The sequence below is a fragment of the Strongylocentrotus purpuratus genome, unplaced genomic scaffold, assembly GCF_000002235.5.
Source record: "Strongylocentrotus purpuratus isolate Spur 01 unplaced genomic scaffold, Spur_5.0 spur5_scaffold_6, whole genome shotgun sequence".
Lineage (NCBI taxonomy): Eukaryota > Metazoa > Echinodermata > Echinoidea > Camarodonta > Strongylocentrotidae > Strongylocentrotus > Strongylocentrotus purpuratus.
In genome coordinates this window covers 36483357-36509848 of record NW_022145612.1, presented here as the reverse complement: position 1 = coordinate 36509848, position 26492 = coordinate 36483357, and the positions used below count along the sequence as shown (strand labels likewise).

Sequence of the window (26492 nt, the reverse complement as noted above, 5' to 3'; positions counted from 1 at the left end):
ATGCAAAGGCGCGTGAGAGTACGCGAAAGAAGAGAAAAAGAGATAGAGAAACGTCACAAAGCTCAAAAGTTGGACCATTGTGACGTGAGAAAATAGGAGAAAATTAGAAATATAGGGAGCGTTAGAAGAGCGTATCTCCAGGGGAGATACGCGGAAAGCAAAAGAAAAGGAAAAGAAGAAGCGCACAGAAAGAAAAATAAGCAATTGAAAAAGCATTATGACGTAATAAAGATATTAAAGTTCAACAAAGTTCAGTGTGAGTTAGGGAAAGATCTGAAAGTGGCGTTCATCCCGTCCGGGTGGAGAGTGCCAAGTTTGAAGATTATCCTCTCCTCCATCAGCTTCCTTTCTTTCTCATCTCAGCAAGATTTCAGCACACATACTTGAAGGTCATCAGCATTATGATCTCCGATGTTGAAGTGGTGAGCTACAGGTAGTCCGGCTGTCTTCAGGCGTATGGAACGCAGATGCTCCGTGATTCTATCGGCTAGGCGTCTCTTTGTCTCCCCGATGTACACCATGGAACAGCGGGTACATGTCAATCCTTAAATGACATTAGTGGTGGTACATGTGAATTCTCCTCTGATATGCCAAGTTCCTCTGGGGCCCACCACATCATGGGATGAGACATGGGCGCAGGTCTTGCAACGAGGACGCTTACACCGAGTGGTACCAGGATTAGTGATGCTGTGGGGTATCTGACTGGGAAGTCTTGAGCAGACAAGTTCGTTTTTGATGTTCTTCCCCCTCCGGTACGCCGTGATGAATGGGTTGGCCCCAAATACACTAAGAGTCGTCTCGACAGCCCGGAGGATGTTGATGTTTTCACGTACGGCCTTAGCAATTCGCTGAGATGTATGGTTGTACGTGAGTACAAGAGGGGTGCAGGAATTAGAATCCTTACGTCTCTTAGTCAGAGCGTCATGTTGTGTGATTCGGCTAGCCTTCATCATTCCCCCTTCGACGATCTTGTCGGGATAGCCTCTGTCAGAGAAGAAAGTTCTCATCTCCTTCGCTCTTGACTTGAAATTAGTGTCATCGCTGCAAATTCGTCTTAGTCTCAGAAATTGTGAAAAGGGGATGGCCTTCTTACATGATGGGGGATGACAAGAGTCGAACCTGAGATATGAATGCGAGTCCGTAGGTTTGTAGTGAATATCAGTCACAAGAGTGTCACCCTCCACACTGACTGTAACATCGAGAAATGTTATAGACTCATCTGAGATGTCATGAGTGAAACGCAGTGATCGATGATAACTATTCACGTACTGGATGAACCTCTCTAGTTCGTCTCTAGTGCTCGTGAACACGCCTACGTAATCGTCGATGTAACGCTTCAGGAGAACCGGTTTAGGATGTTGATAATTCTGTAGCATTTGCTCCTCGATGTGCCCAACGAAGAGGCATGCATAAGCTGGTCCCATCTTGGTGCCCATGGCAACGCCCTTCTTCTGTGAGTAGCATTCACCGTCAAAGTTGAAAGACGACAAAGTGAGGACGAGCTCCGCCAATCTAAGTAGAGTAGCGTCGCTGGGTCTGTCTCTGCTTGGATAGCGTTGAAGGAAATGTTTGATAGCCTTCAAACCGTCATCTGTTGGAATGTTAGTATACAGTGACGAAACATCCATGGAGAAAAGTAGACGATGAGGTTCATCCCCTTGGAAGTTGAAATCTTTGAAGAGCCGAATGGCATCTGATGAGTCCTTCACATAAGTAGGGAGCTTGGTGACCAGAGGGGAAATAATGCTGTCTAAATACTGGCTAATTAGCTCTGTAGGGCAGTTGATGGTGGAAACGATAGGACGTCCAGGATTATCAACTTTGTGGATCTTCGGGAGGAGATAGAAAGTAGCACATTGCGGGTTATCTTGGATGAGATTGGCAGCATTCGAGGGTAAAGCTCCTGCATGTATGAGTTCTTTAACGGTCCTAGAGATGTTGTCTTGTTGATCAGGAGTAGGATCGGTTTCCAGTCTTGAGTAGAACTCATCGTTAGACAACTGTCGCATTGCTTCCTGAACATATAAATCACGTCTCCATACTACAATGGCTCCACCCTTGTCGGCAGATTTGATCACATACTCTTTGTTGTTGCGAAGCTGTTTGATAGTATGACGATCTTGGGGGGTAACATTAGCAGAAGCAGAGGAGTCCGATTTCAAGATGTTACCAATGTCAGTCCTACACTTAGTAATGAATACATCAAGAGATGGGTGTTTGCCTTCTGGAGGGTTCCAAGATGATCTACGTGGCTTCAGAGCATCGAACGGATCAAGCTCATACTCTTGACCGTTGTCATTCTGAGTAACATCGTCATCTGATTCCTTGTAGAAATGAGCTTTAAGACGCAACCGACGTGCAAATTTCTCAAAGTCTCTACGTATCTCGAAATCATCAGTTCTTTCTGCTGTAGGAACGAAAGACAAACCTCGTTTGAGAACTGTAGTTTCCTTGTTCGTCAAAGGAAGATCAGAAGGTATGGTGACGACTAATCTATCATCATTGACAGTACCACGATGTTGTGGTCTGGCAATAGGCCTAAGATGCTCAACTTTCTTTCTTTTGTTAGAAACGAATGATTCATAGTACTCAGGGTTGGCTATGTGAATCAAATGACGAATCCGGTGAAGTTGATCAAAAGAACATATGTTAATAAGATTCTTTTTTATCTACCTTGTGTCCTATTCATTTTATGCACCGACGCAGAACCATTTATTTTTACATTATATATATATATATATATATATATATATATATATATATATATATATATAAAGAAAAACATAGCAAATGGGAAAAAACATATCAAAATAAATAAATGTTTACATCATAACATGAAAACAGTAACAAAATCATCTCGGCCTAGAGTTCCACATTTTTCTTTTTGAGGTAAAAATGCAAGGAGGCATTGATGAATTTGGTCAACAGTTTTGATTTGATGTCATGGCAGGAAGGCAGGTCGATATGTCTATCACGAAACTCCGCTTCTGCCACTAGTTGGCTCTTCACATTTGTGTCTTCAATCAGCAAACTCTGACCACGTCAGAACATTAATCCGACGTTCAACAGCATGTCGTAAGCTTTAGCCGAGATATGCATGAGGCACCCAGTCCGATATTCTTTCAGCTGACCGAAGCCTGCTGCTTGGTGAGCAGCCTCATCTTGTTTCTGCCACTAGTTGGTCTTCACATTTGTGTATTCCATCAGCATACTCTGAGCACGTCGGAACATTAACTCGACGTTCAACAGCATGTCGTAAGCTTTAGCCGAGATATGCATGATGCAACCGGTCCGATATTCTTTCAGCTGACTGAGGCTTGCTGCTTAGTGAGCAGCCTCATCTTGCTCTCTTGTTACCGCATGCATACACCCGCCACAGGTTTTCTCATTACATTTGATGCTGTGCAAACAGTACCCTGCCAGATTGTACAGGCTATCTCGTTCAGCCTGTGGTAGTTCCTTCGTTGATGTCGATTGGTTCTCAGACAGATGGATGACAATAGCTGGTGGCTCAGCGGGCACTTTCACAGGCTGTTCCAAGAAGTCTGCCAGGAATTCCCCATCATCCTGCTGGTAACTACCAGAGCGTGGAAGGGTCAGAAATTGTGCGTTGCTTATAAGCTTCAAAGCAAACTTGAATTCAAGCAGAGTGGGCACAGGCCTCCTGAGACACACAGAAGAGAAGAGATTCTCCAAGCAGTCTTGAGTTAGTCGTGATGTCAAAAGGCATGCGTGTCCTGCACTAAGCAATTCATCTGCGATGCTGAGAAATTTGTTGTAGCTAGGATGACCCCCGTTTGTATAGGCTTCCAATCATCTTTTCTCCCGACCTTCAGCCTCTTGAATATTTCAATGACATCTTGTAGAAAGGTGACCGCCTCGTCATACTTGTCGGGATTGAGTTTGCTCAGAGTCATCACAGAATGTCTGCTTGACACGAGGTTCAGTTGTCAGGTAGGTTTCTTCTAGCCCCTCTTTATTGATAAGGCAAGTCAATCCACAACTCACATCATGACTGTTGTTGTTTTTATTTCTGTATAGTAAAATCAGATAAAATACAAACAAAGTAATCATACAGAGAAAAAGAACAAAATACCGCTGGTAGCCCATTTTTAGCTGCAACTATATTGTTGCTGCTGGGGCCAGTTTATACAATGTACAAAGTTAAAAGTATACATGATATTAGATATGAAAAAAGAATACATAATTACAAAGTATCAGTTGGAAAAAACAAACGGAAACAAACGACAACATATATACATCCGTGTTGCATTTGACACCTTCATTTTGTCGAAATGAGTTGGTGTTGGAGTAGTCATGTTGACCTTTGGAGCCAGTTTGAGTTCCAAATTTTCCTGGAAGTTTGCTAGGTCCTTCAGCGGCTTAACACTCGCTACATTGCATTTGAGGCCGTGTTTCGCAACCGTCTCAGTCGAAAGAGTGAATGCTTGACCATTCACAAGGGCAGACTTGATGTTCTTGAACAGGTGTGGAACATCTGCTAGGAAGTGGAGCCCCTTTGCTGGGTCCGGTGGATGTGGAATTTGCTTTTAGTTTTGCAGTGCTTACCACATACGATGCCTAAGCTGTTCCACATTGCTCAGTTGGTGCTCCCCATGTCACTTGCAACGGCTTCTACATGTAGACTAATGTCGGCAGCTCGCTGAATTATATCAATGATGATTTCCTTGAACACTGCCCCATCTGTAGAGTTGCTGGTGTAATGATAGGCTACCGTCTGTTTCCAGCGGGTCGTTATTCCTCCAAGCATAAACTCCAGCGCATGAGTAGCAGTTCCAGTATGTTCGGGTAATGTGACATTGCCCATTAGATTCCCACTGCTGGCATCATACTCGATACTTCACGCTCCACCAGTGGACCCACGGCATAAGATGCATTTGATGGGGTGTGTATTTCTCCTGTATTTTTGTGAAAGCCTCCTTCTGAGGTGGAAACCTCACCGATTGAGTTAGCCACGTGGCTAGCCCGTCAGAAACAGCGGGGAGATATTGTTTGCCTCGTCATAAATACCGCTGGACTCCAAAACGTCCAACACGCCATCATCACCACCAACGGGGGATGATGATAGGGAAGCCAAAGGGTCGTACTCTCCTTGGCTCTCGATCAACTCTGAGGGTTCAGCCCCTACTGACGGGGTGAGAAGATCACTTTGATCAGCGTAAAGGCTGACAAAATCGTTATCATCTACCCGGGCTCTGGCTACAGTGCTGGGAGAATTAACCGCGTGTATTGCACGACAGGATTCCGACTCAAGTTGGCCCGCTTGAATATTACTAGCAGAGGTCAAGCGAGACACAGTCTCGGACAGCCCCCGGATCTCCTCGATTTGGGCGGCCAGCTGAGTCTCCATATTCTCTATTCTGGGTGCATGCCTTCAACTTTCAGTTTTAAAAAATTCAAACACCTGTCCAGGGACACCAGGTTGGAACGACACTTTCTCCATCCTTCTCTGAAGGGTCCTGTCTGATGGTAGTGCTACTGGAGAAGAAGCTTGTATCCAGTTGCGCCACATGCAAATCTTAGCTGCAATGCCTTTTTCACTGTAATTGTTGACCACTCAACTCCTCTCATTCCTTCTCGTGCAAGTGCTCGTAGTTGATAATTTCCAAACAACCTGGAAACCCTTGCTTCATGCTTCGCTATGGCCTTCATAAACAAGTTTTCTTCGTCTGTCGTAGGTCTGCCTTTAGTTGTTTCACCCTGCCTTGCATCCTTATCCGTGACTGTGTTCTCTTTTGAAAATCCTGGACGTCTTCTTGCTCAGTAGCAGTATCTGCAAAGTTGGCTGTGTAATATAAACCAAGAGCTATAATTTCTGATGTATTACATTGTATATTTAACCCTGAATATCTTTTCAATATTTCAAGTATATATAATTCTAGACAAAGAGTGAATGTCTTTCACAAAAAAAGGATCATCAGCGTACATACTTATTTTTATGCCTCATGTTTTCGGGTTGTCCGTCCGTACGTCCATACGTCCCGTTTTCGTGATCGCTTTATCTGAAGAACCGATTGATGGATTCCTGCCAAACTTTGGTCATGTATGTATCTTGCAGAGCCGATGAACTGAGTAGATTTTGGGGTCACGCGGTCAAAGGTCAAAGGTCACTGGGCTCATTATGTATGCAAAAACAGCTCGTGATCGCGTTATTTCAAGAACCAATTGATGGATTCCTGCCAAACTTTGGTCACGTATGTATCTTGCAGAGCCGATGAACTGATTAGATTTTGGGGTCAGGAGGTCAAAGGTCACAGGGCTCATTATGTATGCAAAAATAGCTTGTGATTGCATTATCATTAGAACAGATTGATGGATTCCTGCCAAACTTAGATCATGTATGTATCTTGCAGAGCCAATGAACTGAGTAGATTCTTGGGTCATGAGGTCAAAGGTCAAATGTCATGGGCTCATTATGTATGCAAAAATAGCTTGTGAACGCATTCTCATTAGAACTGACAGATGGATTACTATTTAGCTCAGGACATCTTGTTGAGCCAATGAACGAGTAGATTTTAGGGTCATGAGGTCAAATATCAAAGGGTCATATATGAATATGAGAAATTGCTTGTAACCACGATATTCTGAAAACCTGTTAATGGATTACAATGAAACTGTTTTGGTTTGTAAACTTGCTCTATGACGGAGAGTTCCATCTAGTTTATATTTGTTTCATTAATCACAATTCCTTGAATGTTTGCATCACTCTCAATCCAAATACTCATTATTTACAAATTTTAAAAGAAGCAACTGGCTCAAAGGACACAGGAATATTAAGCAAATAATTACCGTTGGTAAGGTGATGGGACAAACTATCACTTCCGAGGCGATCTGGATGTAGCTATCTTTCTGAAGCGAAGCCGAGGAAAGATAGCGTAAACATTCTGATCGACGAGGAAGTGATAGTTTGCCATCGCCTGAAACTAACAGGGGATTATTTGCTTTATATTCCAAATCTAAAACAATTTAACTACAAAAACAAAAGAATGTGTATGCATCTACATAAAAGACACCTAGGCCCAAATTCACACCAAAAAGTTTAAGTTTAACCCAACCCCATGAGGGTACGGTGCGCGCATTTGTTTTCTTTAACTGCGCTCATTGGTAATGCGCGCTTAATTATGCCTATTTTAGTGTGCTTTTGGATAATCTTCAGTGAAAGTGCGTTGCCCTGTGTAGATATAGTACCTCTATCTTCAGTGAAAGTGCAATGCACTGTGTAGATAGTAGTACTATCTACACAGTGTAACAAACTTTTTGCTTCTCCCATCAATAATGGGCGAACTATCTTTCATCACGTGATTTACTTTTGACCAATCGTAGAGCAAGATTCTTAGTATGTGGGATATAAATATCATTATACAAAAGTCTTACCCAGGATATAAAATCATCACCAAAATTGATATATGTTATTGCCTGAAACATATATGACCACTCTAACTTGACGGCGGTAACTAGAGTCTTTTAGAGAGAGAGAGCCGGGCTTTTTACCTTTTGACCAGTTGAATCATATTACATAAATTTACACAACTTATACAAAATGTATAATATTAATATATTCATATCAAAATAACAAATGCATAAAAAGTATGAATAAAAAAAATAATACATACATGTAATACAAATTACATAGAGCATACTTATACAGGGAAGAAGATTAAAAGGAAGAAATAGAGAAGAATATAGAATGAGGGGATTAAAGGAGAAAGTAGCCCCAGGGAAAAGTAACTCCAAATTAACGCCCCATTTTTTAAACTTCTTATGTTGTATCTTATAAAGGGACACTAATACATGTATATTCTAATATTACTGTTGAGAAAATCAGAATTGTTCATAACGGTTGAAGAATGGTGTGTTGGCTTGTATCTCTATGAGGGGGCCATGCTATGTATTATGGCTGCCTATGTTTGTATGTACTTATCAGTCTGTATTGTTATGTGTTTGATGCTTACATTGTTGGCTGTCATTGACAATTCATAGCCCTTGCGGCCTTCTTGCGAGCAGCCAATGATATTCTAATTGAATAGGAAGACTATTTTTGTATATCTCATCTTTAAATGTTGTTCTATACATCCTAATGTTGTAACACTTGTATTCTATATTCTCATCCTTTCAATACCAAGATTTAATTGAAATATATACTTTTAAAATAGAGAAGGAGATACATGTAATTTTTCAAAGATGTAGAGTGACTTCGGAAAGTGGTTTGAACAAATCAGATTAGGCATTTGGAATGTACATGAATGCAAAATATCTCACATAGAATCTATTGAGAAAGCCAGAAGGGTGTTTTAATTTATGTAAACTGCTGTTTATATTCATGCTCTGAACTTTTGATACATTACGGATAATGTGTATTTCACTCCTGAATTTTGTTGTTAAATTCCTGCAATAAACCTCAAGTTGAGTAATATGTACCACATTTTGACATTTTAGTGGTGAATATATAATGTGAAAGCAATGGAATGAAGTTTGTTTTACTACAATTATGTCTAATTATTATGAAAATTTATGGGCAAAGAATATTTTTCTTCAAAAGAATGTTTAAACTCAATGCTTCCTATAATGTGTTATCTATAATTGTACAGCATATTTTTATACTCATTTGTATCTATATACAATCTATTTATTGTGATTAAATTGATTTAAATTCAATGAATGAATTTACAGCAAATTTCAAGGGTTTGATTTCTGTACATGTTAGTACTTATTTAGTCTGAGTGACCTATACACATATATAGCCCATCATCAAAGTTTATGGATGGCCCATGTGGTATTCTGAATTTTTTGTTGTGTTAATATTTGATTTTAGTTCAAATTTTCTTGTAAATTTTGATTGAACTGAATTTCAACAATTTTAGGACTAAACTTGATTTGATGTCAAGAAGATATGAAGTCTGGACTGAGACAAAAATAACTGTTTTGTTTTAATCATAAAAGAAAAAACAGTTTAAAGTGGACTAATTACCCAATAACCGTAACAAATTATTTGCTTACAACTACATGTGTTTGTATAATGACCTCCTCCCCCAGTAAAAAAAAAGCACCAAAGAAAGAAAGAAGCAAGATTATGTAGCATTCTTGAGTTAATAGTTAGGGAGTATAAAGAAATAAAATGTAAATAATTGTATAAAACCCCGTGCCTGGAATCTATGTCAAGTTTGTGTTCCCGGTACGTGGACTAATCAATTCACAGGTTGCTTTTACATTTATTGTGAATGTTTTTAAATCTGTAATGTACATGAAAGCTGTGTAAAAAGACCATTGTCAGGCAGACAACAAAAGATGGTCTTCAAAGGGAGGTGGTCATTATACACCTGTCTAATTTAAGACTTTTCAAATAAAAAGCATTTTCTAGGGGTACAATGTAGTCTTTTTATACAGATGGTCACTAATGCAGGTTTGACTGTATCTCTGTATAGAAGTAACATTTAGGAAATCATGTCGAATATAGTTTAGCGGAATGAAACACCCGGCCCCCCCCCCCCTTGAGAAAAAAATCATGTAAAATCACGTGATTTTTACCTTTTTTGGGGGTTGGGCCCCCCCCCCCCCCTGGCGCTCAAGGGGGGAGGGGTGCAAATTGAAATTTTTTTCGAGGACCAAAAAAAAAAAATGTGCTCACTACCTCCCCCCCCCCCCCCCCCCCCCCACTGAGCAACTTTTCGGCCGGCGCGATTTTCAATTTTCGGGAGCAAAAAAAAAAAAAAAAAAAAAATTCTGCTCACTACTCCCCCCCCCCCCCCCCCCCCCCCCCACTGAGCGACTTTTCGGCCGGCGCGATTTTCAAATTTTCGGGAGCAAAAAAAAAAGAAGAAAGTTGGGCCCCCTCCCCTAAGAAATCCTGGATCCGCGCCTGCCACATACAGCGCTACAGATTTTTCAGACATTGGTTCCTTTTTATAATATCAAATATTTGTTGGCTTTACAAATTATTGGTCATCTATTTGATCATTCATTTTGGGACATTACAAATATGGAGCGACAACACATAAGATAGATCCCTCCAAAAAAATTGGAAACTCCTGTTCGATCAATTATGGCTCTCTTTTCATGGCATAATCATCGCTCAAATCATTTCATTAGAAATTGTGTTTATTCCTCTTTAAAAAGATACCATGTTTGTTATGATTTAGCAGTCATGAAGAGAGCATAGACATTTCCATCACAAAATGAAGAGAGCATTACATCAAAATAAGGGGCAGGGTCAAATGTGAAAAGTTGTCAAATGAACTGGCAAGCACTAGTACTGTTATGCAAGAGTACTCTTCTTTCTTTGACATAAGAGAGTGTGATATTTGTAAATGACAGTGGCCACTGTTCCCAGCTGGTCACCATAAATGCCAAATTTTAAAGAATCTGAAATCAAAATTCTTGCACTATGGTGACACGCAAGGCAAGATTTCCTCGTGTTTAGTCATCAACTTTCATCACCTTCATTCTGAAAAGGCCTGGGCAGAGGGCAATTTGGATGCACAGTCGACCAAGAGCAGTGCAATTTGCAACTTTCACTTTTTACCTTGCCTTTTACTTTGATCGACTTTGACTAAAAAAATCATAACAAATGGGGTATCATGCCATGAAAAGCAAGATATAACAATCGTATTTGAGTTTCCATTCTTTTTTGAGTGATTTACTTCAATATCAATTACTCTTTAAGATTTAAACAAACAAAGACAAGATTTTATTGACAAGACGTCAAGTCTGAATTTAATGTATTATAAATAAAAAAATGGTATTGCAAAAAGAAAATTGTTTATGAAATGTTCGACAGAACAAGAATGTTAACTACTTAGCTGCAGTTCACTACATAGACCTATAAATTTATTTAATACAAATTGAAAAAAATATGAATAGGTATGGAAACAATTCTTGTTCCAAATGTACCTAATACAAAGACGGCTACTGCTAGGTAATGTCATTAACATACTCCATGCACATAATCCTCTGTTGAGCACCTAAAGGGCATTATAAAACACACATTTTGTAGAATTGATTTCAATTCACTATCATATAATGCAATAAATTCACTGAATATGTATTCAAGGCTCTTTAGAAAATATGAAAAGGAGCGCGGCACAAATAAGGAAAATTTTGAATAACTTGGCACTTTGTTTCAAGAAAATCAGGCACTTATCAAAACACAACATTGTAAAATGAAAGGACTTGATTTATAGTTTGTCCCAAAGGCAGACAAATCTCTATTCTAAGCAAGTTAAATAATAGTTTTATAATTTTGACACACGTGAAGATTTACATAACATAGAACATTTTATGTTATCCTTGGTATTTTTGTGCTGAGTGATGACCCACACATAAAGTAAGGCAGTCCTTTGAAGAAATGTTATTGTAGACATTTTTTTACCAGTTGACAGAATAGGTCTTGTAAACATCTACATTTAGTTTTAGAGTCTTTCAACTGACCGACTAACAATACATTTACTGTAGGAACAATGGTAAAAATTCCACCGTAAGTGTTCAAACATAAACTAATAACACTATACAAAGGTCTACTCTTTGGAAAACAAATAGAAATTTATAAGCAATTTTGGCATTTTGTATCAAGTGCATTTACAAAACACTTTGTAAACCATGGGATGTAAAAATAGGCATATTTCTCTTTTCAAACATTTGCTGGAAAGTTTTCAACATAAGTTTTAGAACAGTCCACTCATTTGATGGTTTCAGGAATGTATGATTGTTGGTCCCTTTGGACCACTTCTCTTCAGCACTACATGATTAATCAAATATAGCTTGGAATGATGATTTCTCTGAGGTCGGTGGTATAGTAACTATGTTAGTCATCCAAGATCCAATATTTTACGGATGCTTCAAAAAGAGTGCATGATATATTTGATATCCCTCATCAAAAATTAAAAACTAAAAATATAAACTACAGTAGAAACAAAAATATCTGGACAAAAATTAATTTCAACTCGTATATATATATATATATATTCTTGTATGATTGATCAGTATTTCTTGTTTTTGTATACCGGTATACATACATGTGCACTGTAGGATCTACATCAGAAGCAATAAAAGACATGATAGAATGGAGTTCAAGTCAACCTGGACAGAACAACTGGAGGAACAGTTGGTATCAAGGTTTTAATTTTTTCAACCCTGCGATTCAAATAAAGGAACTACAAAAAAACACGGGTTTGCTTTGGTGACATTTGCTCCAGGCTTTGAAAACATCAAAGGTGTAGGGTTAGGGTAGAGTTCCAATTGGGTTTCAGATTTGGTTTAGTGTTAAGGCTACATAGTAGGTACAACGTTTGATCCATAAGGAATTTGATCAGTTTAGGAAATTGAACATGGAGCACTTGTCACCTGAGCATTTGTCATAGACTGGACATATATATGCAAAAATTCAAAAACAAAAGAAGAACTTTAAAAAGAAATACTAGCCTCTCTTCAAACAGGGAGGAACTCCCTATCATAAGAATATTACCGGTATCTTTGGATTGAGGTAAAAGGGGCCGTGATACACCTTCTTTAAAAAAACTTTCAGACAAGATGACTCAAGACCAAACAAGCATTATATATCAGAATACTTGTAATATAAATATAGAGGAGACGCGATGGCTCAGAGGTAAGGCAGTGGTCTTGTAACTGGGAGGTCTCGGGTTCAAAACCAAGTTGATGCACTGGTGCCCTTTGGTAAGGCATTTATCTTAATTCCAAGTCCTTTGGAGAGGACTTAGAGCTGTTGGTCCCCTGGTTGTTTATTTACAAGCATAAACATGCTTTCTTAGCAGTTAGGTAAAACAATCATCATCAAACAATCATGAATATAATTTGGTATCAATTTTCCGCCTACAAGTTAAAATGGAAGACTGTGTAACATGACCAAAATAAAAAATGGCAGCATGTTTATAAAGTACATTTGCACGATTAGTTGTACACTATACCAATATACAATTTACATAAGAGAGTATTCAAATCAACAGGGGCTTTTTGCACATACTGTTCATAATACGACAAACAAACTTGTTAAAGTTCAGAATAAATACAGACTCAATCCTGTTTGTAAGAGTGGGCAAAGAAACCCCCACAGAGTGGGGATTGAAGTGATGCGGATCCTGTTTATATTATCTTTGGGGTCTGGACTCAATCCTCTTCTACCCTTAAAGGTAATACAAAGTTTTGGTATGGGGTCATGAATTTGGTTCAAATGAACATATTGGAAGCATATGCGATCCTACAATATTTAGTGATCGTTGTCACGGTTGAAATCGAGTCTAAAATCGACAGACTAGCTATTCCCGTTTGGAAATTATATATCACAACTACATATTCTGAGATTTTCATGGTCGCAGCTACCATTGTACGGCCGTATTTTTCGTGTAAGCAGAAGTGCTTTAGGGGCCAAATTTTCTTATGCCTATAATACACCCACAGGGGCATCCAAATATATCAAAATTGTACAGAATCACTATCCACCCTATTTTCAAAATTTCCCAAAACTTTGTATTACCTTTAATACAAAAGATGTGTTGGTCAGGACTGAATTGACAGGACAGGGGCAGGATGATGCAAAGTTTTTAGGCAGAAATGGGATTATACAAGGATGGACAAACGGAGAATGGAGCACCTTTCTGCTCCTACCATAACCCTGTACTCCTGAAGATCTGGAATTAAGGCTTGATCCTGCATCCTGTACTGGGTAGATATCGTGGAATGGTCCGAGAAGGAATGAAGAGTTTGTTCACTCTTCAGCTCATGGTTCAGTTGCTTTAACCCTTTCCCTGCTTTGGTTGGCCAATGGAACAAGCAGTGGACTGCCATGGTCATCTTTTGCCACACATTCACTGTGTGTATGGAATATATACTCCAAACAATGTCTTAGTCTGTGGTTACAGTCTAGCGCTAATAGAGAGGTTGAATGATCACTTGATCAGCCAGTAGAAGATGAATGTTCCTAGTACTACATAATGACTGGCATAGCCGAGGTTGGACCACTTCTCAAGCGTATGCTTCATGGTGTAACCCTGTACGAAAATAAAACAAAGAAACAAGTATGATAAATAAAGAAATATAGAAAGTATAGATATGAAAAGACTTATTCCGCAAAAAATTAAATACACACAAGGTGAAACAGGTGGTACCCGTTCTCATGGATTTTCATACGAGTGGATATTATCATACTATTATGAACATTAGTTAAAAGTGTCTGAGAAAAAAAAGTATAAATAAACATATGTTCCATAATCTTTAAATAATAATCCTACAGATGTACCCTTTTCTGACAATTTCACATTCTTGTAACCACAGCACTAATATCACATGGCAATGTATTGCATTACTAAATGTACTGCATAACATTGCTAATTTAGCTCTTATATAATTCAACAACAAATGATGAAATAAATGTTTACAATACAAATGATTGCATGTGTAAAAGAATACATTTAAGAAAATTAATAAAAAGGCCCCATTTTACGTCATTTTACATCAAAAACTGCAGCGTCAAAACTTGGTAGGTGAATAAAAACGGTGGTCCCTATAGATGCATACTCACTGATTTGTGTGTTATGGGATAGGCAAGGTACATGCGTTATATTTACTGATACTCTTTACATTTTCCTGGGTGTATTTCTTTGGGCAAACTACCCATTCATGTGTGAAGAAGGCTTTTAGAAAGCAAATAAAAACTTGCTTTATTACCTCCTGCTGTATCTCTGAGTCTGTGTTGAACATGACTCCAAGATATGCTAGATGAAACACAGCTAAAAGACCAAATAGTAGATTGGCTATCATCACACATGGTTGGGTCTGCTGAGTGTGAATAGGTGCAGGCATGGTGGGTCATCCAGTGAATGAGAGGGAGAGAGAAGGTGAGAGAAAAAGAGAGAGAGAGAGAGAGAGAGAGAGAGGGGGATAGAGAGATGGAGAGAGAGAAAGGGAGATAGATGGAGATAGAGGGAGAGAGGGAGAGAGAGAGTGGGAGGGACGAGAGAGAGAACAGTAGAGGGAGGAAAGGGAGAGAGAGAGAGAGAGAGAAAATGGAAAGAAAGGCGTGGTGGATAAAGACACAAACAGAAAGAATAATAAATATCAAATTTAATATGTGCATATGTAATATAGTGGATTCACAATTATCAGCGCCCCCACAGACAAGACGCGACAAGCCGATTTTTCAGCTCACGGGTCGACATGTTTCAACCAGTGTCATGCAGTCATGCAGCAAAATGCAAGCCAACAATTAAAATGACCAAAGTGGTCCAAACTGTGTGAATTCATTCAATGAGATTGATCGTTCTGATATCAGTGCAATCACCTGTTTACAATAACCCATACAATACTAACATAGGAGTTGCTATGTCAGACGTGCTGTACCATCACCAGGAAAAGAAAGGTAATGTGGAGGTATTGTAAGAAAGAATGCAATCTTTTTGTGAGCATGTGCTGAGCTGGGGGAAGTTACAGGCCACTGTCTCTTGTTAGCTCACTAATGATTGACAGATGATGTCACAAGATGAATGAGATTTGGAGCATTATTTTTAGGGTGGAGCTTAGCACGTCTGAGAAAATTATTTAAGAAATAATCAAAAATCTATGAAATATATATAAATGTTTAAATAATGAAATACGAGATGCAGCCTGCATATCAACAGAAATAAACTTATATTTGGATGTCACCAGATGTTTGAAGAAAACTACTTACACTCTTATAATGATGTGTGCACTCTCCTCTACATCTCCTTGCCTTAATGCAGGCATTGAATATATCAGCTAATTTCTGTCTGAATACTATTAGAGAGAAAGATATGAATAAAAGAAATGATATCAGAAAGAAAAAAAGAAAAGCCCTTTCATTGATCATCGAAGACAACACTCCTTTAACAGACAATGAAACCCATCTCATTCAAGTATTAAACAACATGAACAAATTATTTTCACAGCAAATTCTGCAGGACAAAACTAATCCTTATTTTCTAGAAATTCAAAATAAATTAATTAATGCTATCAGAATTCTAACCATATATATATACCAGCAAATGTCTTGTAATATATGTGGATTCTTGTGGAGCACAGACATCTGGCATGCAGTATAAATGCTCCTGGCACTCAAATATTGTTATAGTATTGTGGTTTACAAGTTATTTCACCACATCATATGTGAACAAGTTTTAGAGACTGAATTTAGAAATGTCTTACCATATTCTGAATATGAATAGAACCCCAGAGAAAGAAGCACAGCTGCTAACTGAAAATTAAGACCCTGAATATAAAAGAAATATCATGATTAATTAGTTAGAAATCAATGTATTTGCGCAACAACTCCAGTGGTGATATGTTTCAAGGTTAGCTGCTTGATACATTTTTTTAAATAATGTAGCTATGCACTATTAGTATCTATGCCTATTTTATACCTCCATATAAAAGATGGGTCCTATCATTACAGTTTAATCACAGACATTAGCAAAGTTTGCAATAGGAGTTGACTGCTTAAGAAATGATTATTTCACCAGAGCCTTTGTAAAGAATAAACAATACTTGTGTGAAACATATTGGAAGTCCTCTGGAATAGTCTCTGTTGGTTCAAAATGCTCTTTGAAGAAAGTGTTACTATTTGCAACCATAGAAAAAGGATTCTCCCCCTTGAATCTGTTCAAACCTTTCTAACAAATTATCATATACATATCCATAGAAAATAAATGCACCAGATTTTGCTTATTGTATGGTAGTAAACAATACAATCATTTTTATTTAAACAAAAAACAAAACAAATAAAATCTTTAAAACATTTTCATATTTTATTCTTCTAGTGTCTGCTTTCTTGGATAGGAATGAAATTAATATTTGTCACGATATTTTTCTCTTCTTGGGATGAAATAGATGGATAAAAGACATACCAGGTAAGTTGTACATTATACATTGCATGAAATCACTATTGAAACGAACTGCATAACTTACATGAAGAACTGAGCTGATAGCATATGTCATGAGTACTGCAACAAAGTTTCCAAGTTTTCTAGTTGTTTTGAAAACATCTACAAATAATGTGGAGAATGAGGATAAAACAATTAAAATTAATATATAACTTCATCAATACATTAGAATGTCTAAATTTCTTTCTTACTCGCAATCTCAATTAAATACTGATCCAAAGTGGTAAAGAGAGAGAAAGGAAGAACAAAAACGTCACTCAGAAATCAGAATATCCATCTGTTTGTAATGGTTTGGATCAAGTGACGATAGAACAATATTACAGATATAACAGTTTCGGAATACCGCCCCTGGCTTCTTGGGAGAGCCAGTCGAGTCTTGACATCTTGACATAAACAAAACTTTGGTCAATATCCATAACTTTGCGCCAGTTTAGAATTATGTAAGTGGTTACGCTCTCTATCGTCATGAACGCGCAACGCTGTACAATCACCCTGAAAATCACGCTCAGTTCTGTGTACACTAATCATTCAAGTTTGCGAACGAGTTGCTGATTAAATATTCCCTGAAAGCCTCATTAGCATACGCGCTGCGGTCTGACTGTTAAATTACACAAGTTTCTAAATTTGGGTATAACAAAACAACAGTCATTCAGTCAACCACACATAACTTACAAGGTACATACATGTAATTTAATGTGTACTGTACAAGAAAGCTATACACAGTAGAGCAGTAGGTATCACTGAACCAATATGGTGGTTTGTAACATGTCGCATAATTGTTTACCAAAGCTGTGTATATGTACATTGGGGGCAAGGAAATGGAGTATCGGTTTATATAGCATTATTTGCGTGTACACTGAGCAATGTGTACACGCAAGGAACAAGGGATTTTATAAACTGTTAGTGTGATGAAGTATAATAATTCAATTGTTAGATGTTCTTTGTAAGTTTCCATGGTATTAAGTGAGTATTCACAATGGAAGGCTTTTGGTAACACCATGTTTTAGCCTTACAGCGTTTTCAGTAAGGCTGCCACATTGTGTTATTGAAAGCCTCCAACTATGAAAGTTCAATTGTTATAAGCTATATAAATGAGATGGAGAAGGCTTTTATTTTTATTTTGGGGGTCTTTTAATGTGGGGTGGGAGTGGAGATCATGACAGGCCATTATACCTCATGCACTTTCAAACTCACTACAGGGAGTTTACGTGTCACAGAAAAAACAATGCTTACAATTTTTCAGCCAATAATGCATGGGCAGGTTCCAATTAGTTACCACCTCAACTAGTGACCTTGGCAGCTCTATATGAAGGGGCTTGGCCACAGAAAACTCCCTAGAAATATAGGAAGATGGGTTAGACAGCATTTCAATGACATGATAAACATTCATGTACAAATTCAATAATACAAAGTTCAAAGCCCTATAAGTACAAAGAGACAGCATGCCAAAGCAAACAGAGAACATAATCATTACCGGTGTGCTTCAATCTTTCCAATAATTTCAAATAGGTGTTTGCACAAAAATATGATTTCATAAAGCATTTCTTTTAACTTTCAAATTGGCCACTCAGTCATCTGATTGTAACATTATTTAATATTGCCCCCTCCCAAAAAAAATAATAATAATTATAATAATGATAACAACAATAATAATAATTTAAAAAAACTGAAAAATAAATGAAAATAAATAAATGGAAAACAAATATATGAAATAAATTCACCTTTCTGTCATTTACATAAATATGAAGAATTTTACAGACAAATCAAAACCATTCATATTTTCAATCTCAGACACAGACATATATTTGTTAAAGGAATAAAGAAGTATCATGGTATTTTACACATCAAACAAAGGAGTATAATGCATTCAAATCAAATTTTTTCCTTCTCAATAATGGCAACTTTAAGCTATTTCTACCCATAGGTTACCATCATTGCCCTCCTCCTCCTCCTCATCATCATCATTAAAAATATGCACTTAGTATATGCCGTAATTCTATCAAGTTGACAGCCCTACCATAGCTTGAATCAGTCTAGATAAGAATAAAATTGAGACTTTCAATGTTAGTTATGGATTTTTATTTTTATCTTTTATTTATCTTGGTAATATATTGGACAAAAAACGACAACACACCCTGGGGGGTGTTTCACAAAGATCCTAAGTAGAACTTAACTCTAAGTTGGACTTAAAAATTATGGACAGCCATTGGAGTCTTAAAATGAAATATATTCAAAGGCAGAAATTCAAGTATTTTAGACTTTTTATAAATTCCACATCCAGAACATGAAATCTCCTTGATGATAGAAAATATGAATGATTTGAATAAACAATTAATGCCTTTCAAAATAACTTTTACAAAATATTTTCAAAGATGCTAATGGCTTTCCATAATTTTTAAGTCCAACTTAGAGATAAGTTCAACTTAGGATCTTTGTGAAACACCCCCAGCCTACAAAGTAAAATATCTGTATAGTCTCACCAATTGGTATTTCCATCAGTGTCTTTAACAGCACCATATCCAGCTAGCACACTGGAGGCGGTAGATAGATAGCTCACAAAGTAATGACTGTATCGGAATGAAGCTGCATCGCTGTATGCAAGTAACCACCTAGAAACAAAACAAAATGGACAGTTAAATGAAGACATCATTTAATGATGAATAGAGTAGTAAAATATACAACATTTAGAAGTGAAATGTACATTCTAAAGTGACTTCAGTTATTCACACTGATGACAAACTGTAGGCAAACAGATTCATTTCAATTCAATTCATTACTTCAAATCATAAATGGAAATTTATTTTGTTTACATACGCAATGCAGAAAATACATCCAGATAATGAATCCTTATGTAGGAGAAAGTACCCAGAAATCCTTATTGTAAAGGCACAAACATGCACAACTCTTTGAATTGGGAAAAGGGCAAAACAACTGAATAGTTCAAGAGTAGAATACAAAACAATTAATGATCCTTGTAACCATAAGCAAATATTTGCTATTCTTAACACATCATTATGACTGCAAATTTGTAAATACATATAGTCTACTGGGGATTCCCCCCTCCCCAAGGTCTTGCAGACTGGTCCTACTTTACTGTCTAGAAATATTCAACATAGATAACTATATTGGAGTTTATGTTCCATATCAACTCAATGAAATGTATTGAAATCTAAATACATTAGAACCATTATGAGAACATCCAATTTGTTTCATTTCCAGAACACTATTATTACCTTTTATACAGTTGAACTAACTTTTTAAAACTAAATTTTAACATTAATCAGACATATAGTGTTTATTTTCATTATTTGTCTTGATATCGACACATTTCCTTGATATTTTACTTCCCAATATCTTGAATGTCTGGAAGACAGACAAGGTATTATTTGTTCAAAAATGTTGAAACATCATACATATATAGGGCAGCTACAAGCTTCTACAGCACTAAAAGGGTAAACATTTGGGTGTATCATCAAATACCTACCTTGCTTCATAGCCGACAAAGAGAATGGGTGTAATACAGACTGATATAAGAAGGCAGAGGATAGCCAAGAATGAACTGGTAATAACATGGAGGAACCATCGTAGATTCTGGAAGTCAGAAAAAAGGTGAAATATTTTCAAAGGAGGTCATTACATGTTACATCAATGACTTACTGTAAAACCAACTCAACCAGAGATTTTCGAGAGCAATTCAAATTTTTGCCAATTTTGCAACTGGTCCAGATTTGTGGAAGTGTCAGTCTGTGAAATAATTTGAATCTAGGCAATGAATTTTGGCGAATTGTACAAATTCTTTGATGAAAAATAGCCATTATTATTAACAATTCATAAAAGTTTGAGGTAACAAAAAGTTAGTGGTTTGAACAATTTCTTTTTTCAAATGGCTATGCGCAAATATCATTAAAGGAATGACAGAAATGATGGCACATAAAAATGAAGTTCATACATTAGCACTGGTCGAGGGATCAACAAATTTGTAAAAGGTGATGGTTAAAAAATGTTAAAACCCTTTATGTCCTATTGTCCTAGGACATTCTTCTTATAAATTAAGCTGTGTTAGCCCTAGAATGACCAGTTAAAACTTCAAGCACTTTACATTACTCCAGTCTTAACTTCTCAAATATTGGCAGAAAATAGGGGTTAAAATAGTTTACTCTCCTGGTAATATAAAGAGAATAACAAGTAGCAAGATACATAATAATAATAGCTCACATTTATAATGCGCCTAATACTTTGTTTCTAGGCACGGAACATATTATTACCCCGGTCATTGGATTCAGGCTTACCTGCAACACACTGAGTGATTTCAAGTTTGGTGTTAGTGTTAGTGTTAGTGTTTAGAGCAGTCAAGAGCTCTTAAATCGAGCGGAGAATTTGCTGATGAAATTAAGAGCCCGATACCTATATCAAAATCGATAGTTTAACACCAGCCGTGACGTCACCACATACTTGATTTTACGACCATGATTTAAAATTAGTACATCAAAACTAAAGATATCATGAAAAGTACAGAATAAATTTACACCTATTTCTCTGGTCTTAGAAAATAACTAATTTTACATGAAAGAATATAGGAATTACGTGTTTCACATATTTTTATTTGATCGTCAGACAATAAATTGGCGTCGTTCATGCGTTGAATGTGTGCGGGTACAACACTAACACCGAACTGGAAATCAACATTTGCTTAATCCCTAGGGGCTAGTGTTAGTGAGTAGGACATTTGTACGTAAAATATTAACACCAGCCACAAAGGTCGATTCAGCAGACGACAATTTTGCAAAATCGATAACACTAGCTACCGGAAGTTGACGATATTCAGAGGTCAAAGCCTTAACACCAGCTGATTTCCATTTCGGTGTTTAGGCTGGTGTTAGTGTTTATTAAACACTAACACCAGCCTTAAACACCCAACTTGAAATCACTCAATGTATGCACATTTTCCACTCCCTGGGGAGCATTCCAGCCAGTCGCCATTTTACAAGCGCCATTTGCTAATCCAACCACAATAACTTTCGCATCCTACCGGGGAACCATTTTAACATCTGGGTGGAGAGTGGCAAATGTAGATCAATGTCTTGCCCAAGGACATTAGTGCCGCGGTGGGACTTGAACCGCGGACCTTGTGATCCACAGTCCAGTGACATATCCACTAGACCACGACACCTCTACAAAATATATAGTAAGTAATATGTTGTTCACGTTCATACGTTCGCTAACCACACCAAGTTTTTGTCTTCATCAAATGACGTAACCTTAATACGCTTCATGTTTCTGTATCATGTAACACACAGATAGTGAGTAAACATAGGACATTTGTTTTTGCAAGTTACTTTCATTCATCCTCACTTGCCATTCATTTACAAGTGAAGAAAATATCACTATGGTTCCTGGGGAGTGTTTCACAAGGACTAAGATTGACTTTAAGTTGGACTTAAATATGGCAGGCAATATTCATGCCACTGGTTGCTCTCACCATCGGTCTCTCAATTATGATCTTTAGATAATATTTTTTCCTTCAATAATGAACTATCAAAAAAGCTGAATTCTGTAGATGTGAGACCATGATTTGTACGTCCTGTGGAAGACTATTGCCAGCGAATTATGGGAGCAAACAGTGGCATGAACGGCCCACCATAGTTTAGTCCAAGTTAAAGTCGATCTTAGTCTTTGTGAAACACTCTCCTGAGCCATGTGTGAACAAGCCACTAAAGGTGATCTTTGATGCAATGAAAGCTGACAGCCTTACCGGTTGGTGTGGTTGCAGCATGGCCATGTAGCTTGTGAAGCTCACCCATGGCCCAAAGATAGATGTCCCAACACAGAAGGTATAGCCAAAGTATTCCAATGGGCCAGGTAGACTTGACAATGTCCCTTGGTCTAGATCAAAACCCACTGATATCACCTTCATCATTAAAATCATCTGCGCACCTGCATAAACAAAGAGAGTAACAATCAATATTACCCTTCACCAACTTCAGAAGAACTGCCATGTAAGGAAGACTCATTATGAATTTTTGACCCATGACTGAACGCTATAAGTTTGCTGCATGGGAGCTTTGAACACACATTAATTGGCGTTTCAACCAAGTCCAGAGTAAGCGAATGGTAAAATCAGATGACCTATTAATTGCCACAGATTAATATATTCATATACCTGTATACAAGATAATACAAGTCATTCTCAAAGAACTCACCTCTAACTTTGTGCCAACTTATTGGATCAGCCAAGAACAACTCCCTACAAATACAAAGACATGAAAATGTACAAATTATGAAAATGCTAAACCATATACTGATACAATTTACTAAACTATGTACCGGTACTGATACAAATGTCTATTTCACCCCTTTTCTTCTCCCTCTCTTCTTTAAGATAGTATAAGCTGCATGTGGTTCGCATTTAAAAATAAAAACAAAATAATTTTTTTTCCCCTCATTTTTTTTCTTCCTTTGTTGTTCTACTTCGTCTTGTCCATTCTTCTTGTGCACCTTCTCCTTTATCATCTTTTTATCTTCTTCTCCTTCTCCTTATTTCCTCTTCTTCTTTGTTCTTCTTCTTCTTTCTTTCTCTTCTTCCTCCTCCACTTTCTCCTTTTTTTCCAGCTCAATCAGCTTTCGAGAACACTGATACAAATCCTTACCATGAAGTAACAGTTGCGATGCACAAAATGGCGGAGATAGGTCCTTTCTGCTTGACACCACTGAGCATAAGGATGAGAAGAAGAAGGTATCCAAGTACAGCTAGACAAATAATGTATGCAGCTTCCGTCTGGAATGTTATCCATATCAGATAGAGACCGGAACATGCACATACCATGTGAAGAATACTTATGGGGATTTCTGAGTTTAGTTAGGCAAGAGAAAAAAACAGAGAACATTTAATTTCAAATGAGAAGAGAGTGTGATTATTTGTACAATTTGTGCTCCAGACTTTATTTCATCACACGTGTAGATGCAGTTAGGTTTCAGATTAGGTTTAATGTTGGTCAAGCGTTTGGAGTTAGCAATTCGTTTAGTGTAGGATATTGACCACGAAGCAATAGTTGCTGGAGCACGTGTTGTACAGCCATAACTTTATGCAAAGAAGTTTCCCCCAATTACCATCAATTAGGACTGTAAGTAACAAATAAGCCAATAAAGCCATTATTAAAGCAATCATTTTGACAACACAGTGTCATACAGTTTTGTTCTCTTCTTCTTCTAAAATAAAGTGCAGCCCAAGCTTCCACAGAAAAGCAGTAAATGAAGTTTCATGAACAAAGCTTGAATTACTTTTTAGATATTGCATAAGCCCTCTTTATCCTAAAATCCTGGATCTGTGACTGGACCAAAGAACTTACCTAGTAATGCAGACAACCTTAAGCTCCCACAGAGCAGAAATAGAGGTATCATGAGTTGAATTGCCTGCAGTGTGACAGGCATCGTACAATCTTGAAGATGCTGAACATATGAGAAATCTTGTTCTGCTCCCATATCTACGCCTGGACCGTAATCTTCATACATGCCGTCTCCCATCTGGTTGCCAGCCATCATGTACTGCTGAAGAAGCTGGTAAAGGGCTTTGTCAGGGAGGTCCCGGAGCTGCTCAGTGTCGATGCCCATTGCTTCAAGGTCCTCTAAGGTTGGAAGATAGTCTTCCATCATCATGTCCCCATAGTCCTCCTCCTCGTAGTCCCCCCAGTCACCTTCCATCTTGTATCTGAAATTGATTATTTGATGAGTACAGAGCAAGAGCTCATGTAAGAATTGATAAATGTGAAACATGGTGCAATAGGAGATGAAAAATAAGAACAAATTCAAATTCAAATATATACAAGATCATGCATGGATTGGAGGCTGTAGAGAAGAATGACATGTTTGAAATCATCAAAGAATCCAGAACAAGGGGACACGGGCTCAAAATAAGGAAGCCCCACTGCAAGTCTAAGATGAGGCAGATTTCATTTTCAGTGCAGAGCATAAATAATTGAAATAACCTTCCTGAAATTGCCATAAATGCCTCTTCAATCAATAAGTTCAAGTCAGAACTCGAAAATCATTGGAAACATCATCGTCCATCCGCTGAAATACTACCCATACCAACGCGAAACCAATGCAGTAAAGAGGGGCACATATAAGCTGAAGCCTCAATCCTCGACACCAAAGTAAACCAAACTTACCAAAGTAAATAAATTACCCCCTAAATTCTGTATTACAAGATCTCCTTTGCCCCAGGCCCCACCCCCACAAAAATAAATAAATACAAATTAGTTACAATGAAAAACTGACAGTGCCTTGAAGTAGATATCTAACTAATCATTCCCCTTTCTTACAATCTTCCACTGATTTTTCCTCACTTCCATCTTAGACCTAGCATAGCTGGACCCTACCACATTTTTCAAACAATTCACCCAGATACATGATTTACATCTCTAGATTTACAAGAACAGAACGAGATATCAATCATTGAATTTTTAAAATGTATCACAATGTCAATCATGTCAAATAAAATTTGAGAGCTGACCTACAACTTTGTTTTAAATCCGTTTGTCTTTTCATACTTCACTAAAGTTTGGCTATAATAGTACCCTTTAAAAAGTTATTGGCATTCAAGATGATGAGATTAAATCCAGGCACCATTTAAACGAACTGACTGCCGACCAAGTACCGGCTAGTCCGACCCAAGTGCCGCCCCAGCGCAGCCGTAGTAACCCGGGCGCGGTGGGATCAGGGTCGGGTTGTCCCTGTCTGACCGATGTAAAATCTCCCGGCCGTGCACCGCGATACTTCCATTAAATCTCTCTTCTTGTTTTATTAACCAACTTCACATTTTCACCGTTTAAACTTCGGCTCAAGAATCTACTGCTTAAGTCAAACTGTATGAAACCTTGGTTTAATTGCAAATATTCAAAAACATTTATAAAACCTTACCTTACTTAATACTAGGCTTAGCCTCCGCTCTTCACCGAATAATTCGAATCAAAGTGATGTGACGTGGCGCGCGCTATTTGATTCCCGTATCGAAATTTGGAGAAAAAAAGTAAGCAACAAAAATATTTTGATAAAAATGCATACCGTATCGATGGGTTATTTGTTTCCAGTTAGTGTCACTGAGATTACTTAACCTTGAAAAGTTTTTTGTTTTGTTAATGATATTTTGGTATCTATAAATACATAGATCTACCGGCATGCATGGGGAACTCCCTATGGCTGGGAAAACAAAATAGGCCTACTCGCAGTAGGCCTATATTATAGGAAACAAAACTTACCCACCTCGATCCCCCCTCAAAAAAATAACATAAGAGAAGATCTTTTTTTTGGGGGGGGGGGCAGAAAAAAATCTGCATCACCACCACTCTTACATGTTACGCAGGCCCTTGGAACGTTTTTAAAAATGGGGGGGGGGGGGGGGTGGGGGGCTAACGTATTTACGATCAGGTAGAGCAAAGCAAAGTGGAGCATACATTGGCGTGGGGTCCAGGGGCAAAGCCCCGGCGGGTGTTAAGGGTGGGATCGAGCCCCATGAAGCTCAGGGGTTTTAGGCATTTATTAAGGTCAGATGAGCATCCAGGGGCGGAGCCCTCG

General features: G+C 37.9%; 1 protein-coding gene across 3 annotated transcripts; it reads right to left on the bottom strand.

The window, feature by feature from the left end:
- Nucleotides 1–13609: 13609 nt before the first annotated feature.
- On the bottom strand, nucleotides 13610–25959 carry LOC577959 (protein-serine O-palmitoleoyltransferase porcupine). 3 transcript variants are annotated; one of them, XM_030972494.1, is made up of 13 exons: nucleotides 25839–25959; nucleotides 24269–24627; nucleotides 23570–23768; nucleotides 23123–23166; nucleotides 22675–22856; nucleotides 20407–20513; nucleotides 19403–19531; nucleotides 18156–18256; nucleotides 16948–17024; nucleotides 16189–16252; nucleotides 15695–15780; nucleotides 14695–14802; nucleotides 13610–14018 (listed from the first exon to the last, which is right to left on the bottom strand). In XM_030972494.1, exons 2-13 carry the CDS (start codon nucleotides 24618–24620, stop codon nucleotides 13917–13919), a joined length of 1551 nt encoding a protein of 516 aa, XP_030828354.1. In that variant the 5' UTR covers nucleotides 24621–24627; nucleotides 25839–25959; the 3' UTR covers nucleotides 13610–13916. The 3 variants fall into 3 exon arrangements, with proteins under 3 accessions (XP_030828354.1, XP_030828353.1, XP_030828355.1); XM_030972493.1 differs by lacking the exon at nucleotides 25839–25959 and having other exon boundaries at nucleotides 24269–25076; XM_030972495.1 differs by lacking the exons at nucleotides 14695–14802; nucleotides 25839–25959 and having other exon boundaries at nucleotides 24269–25076.
- Nucleotides 25960–26492: the final 533 nt, after the last annotated feature.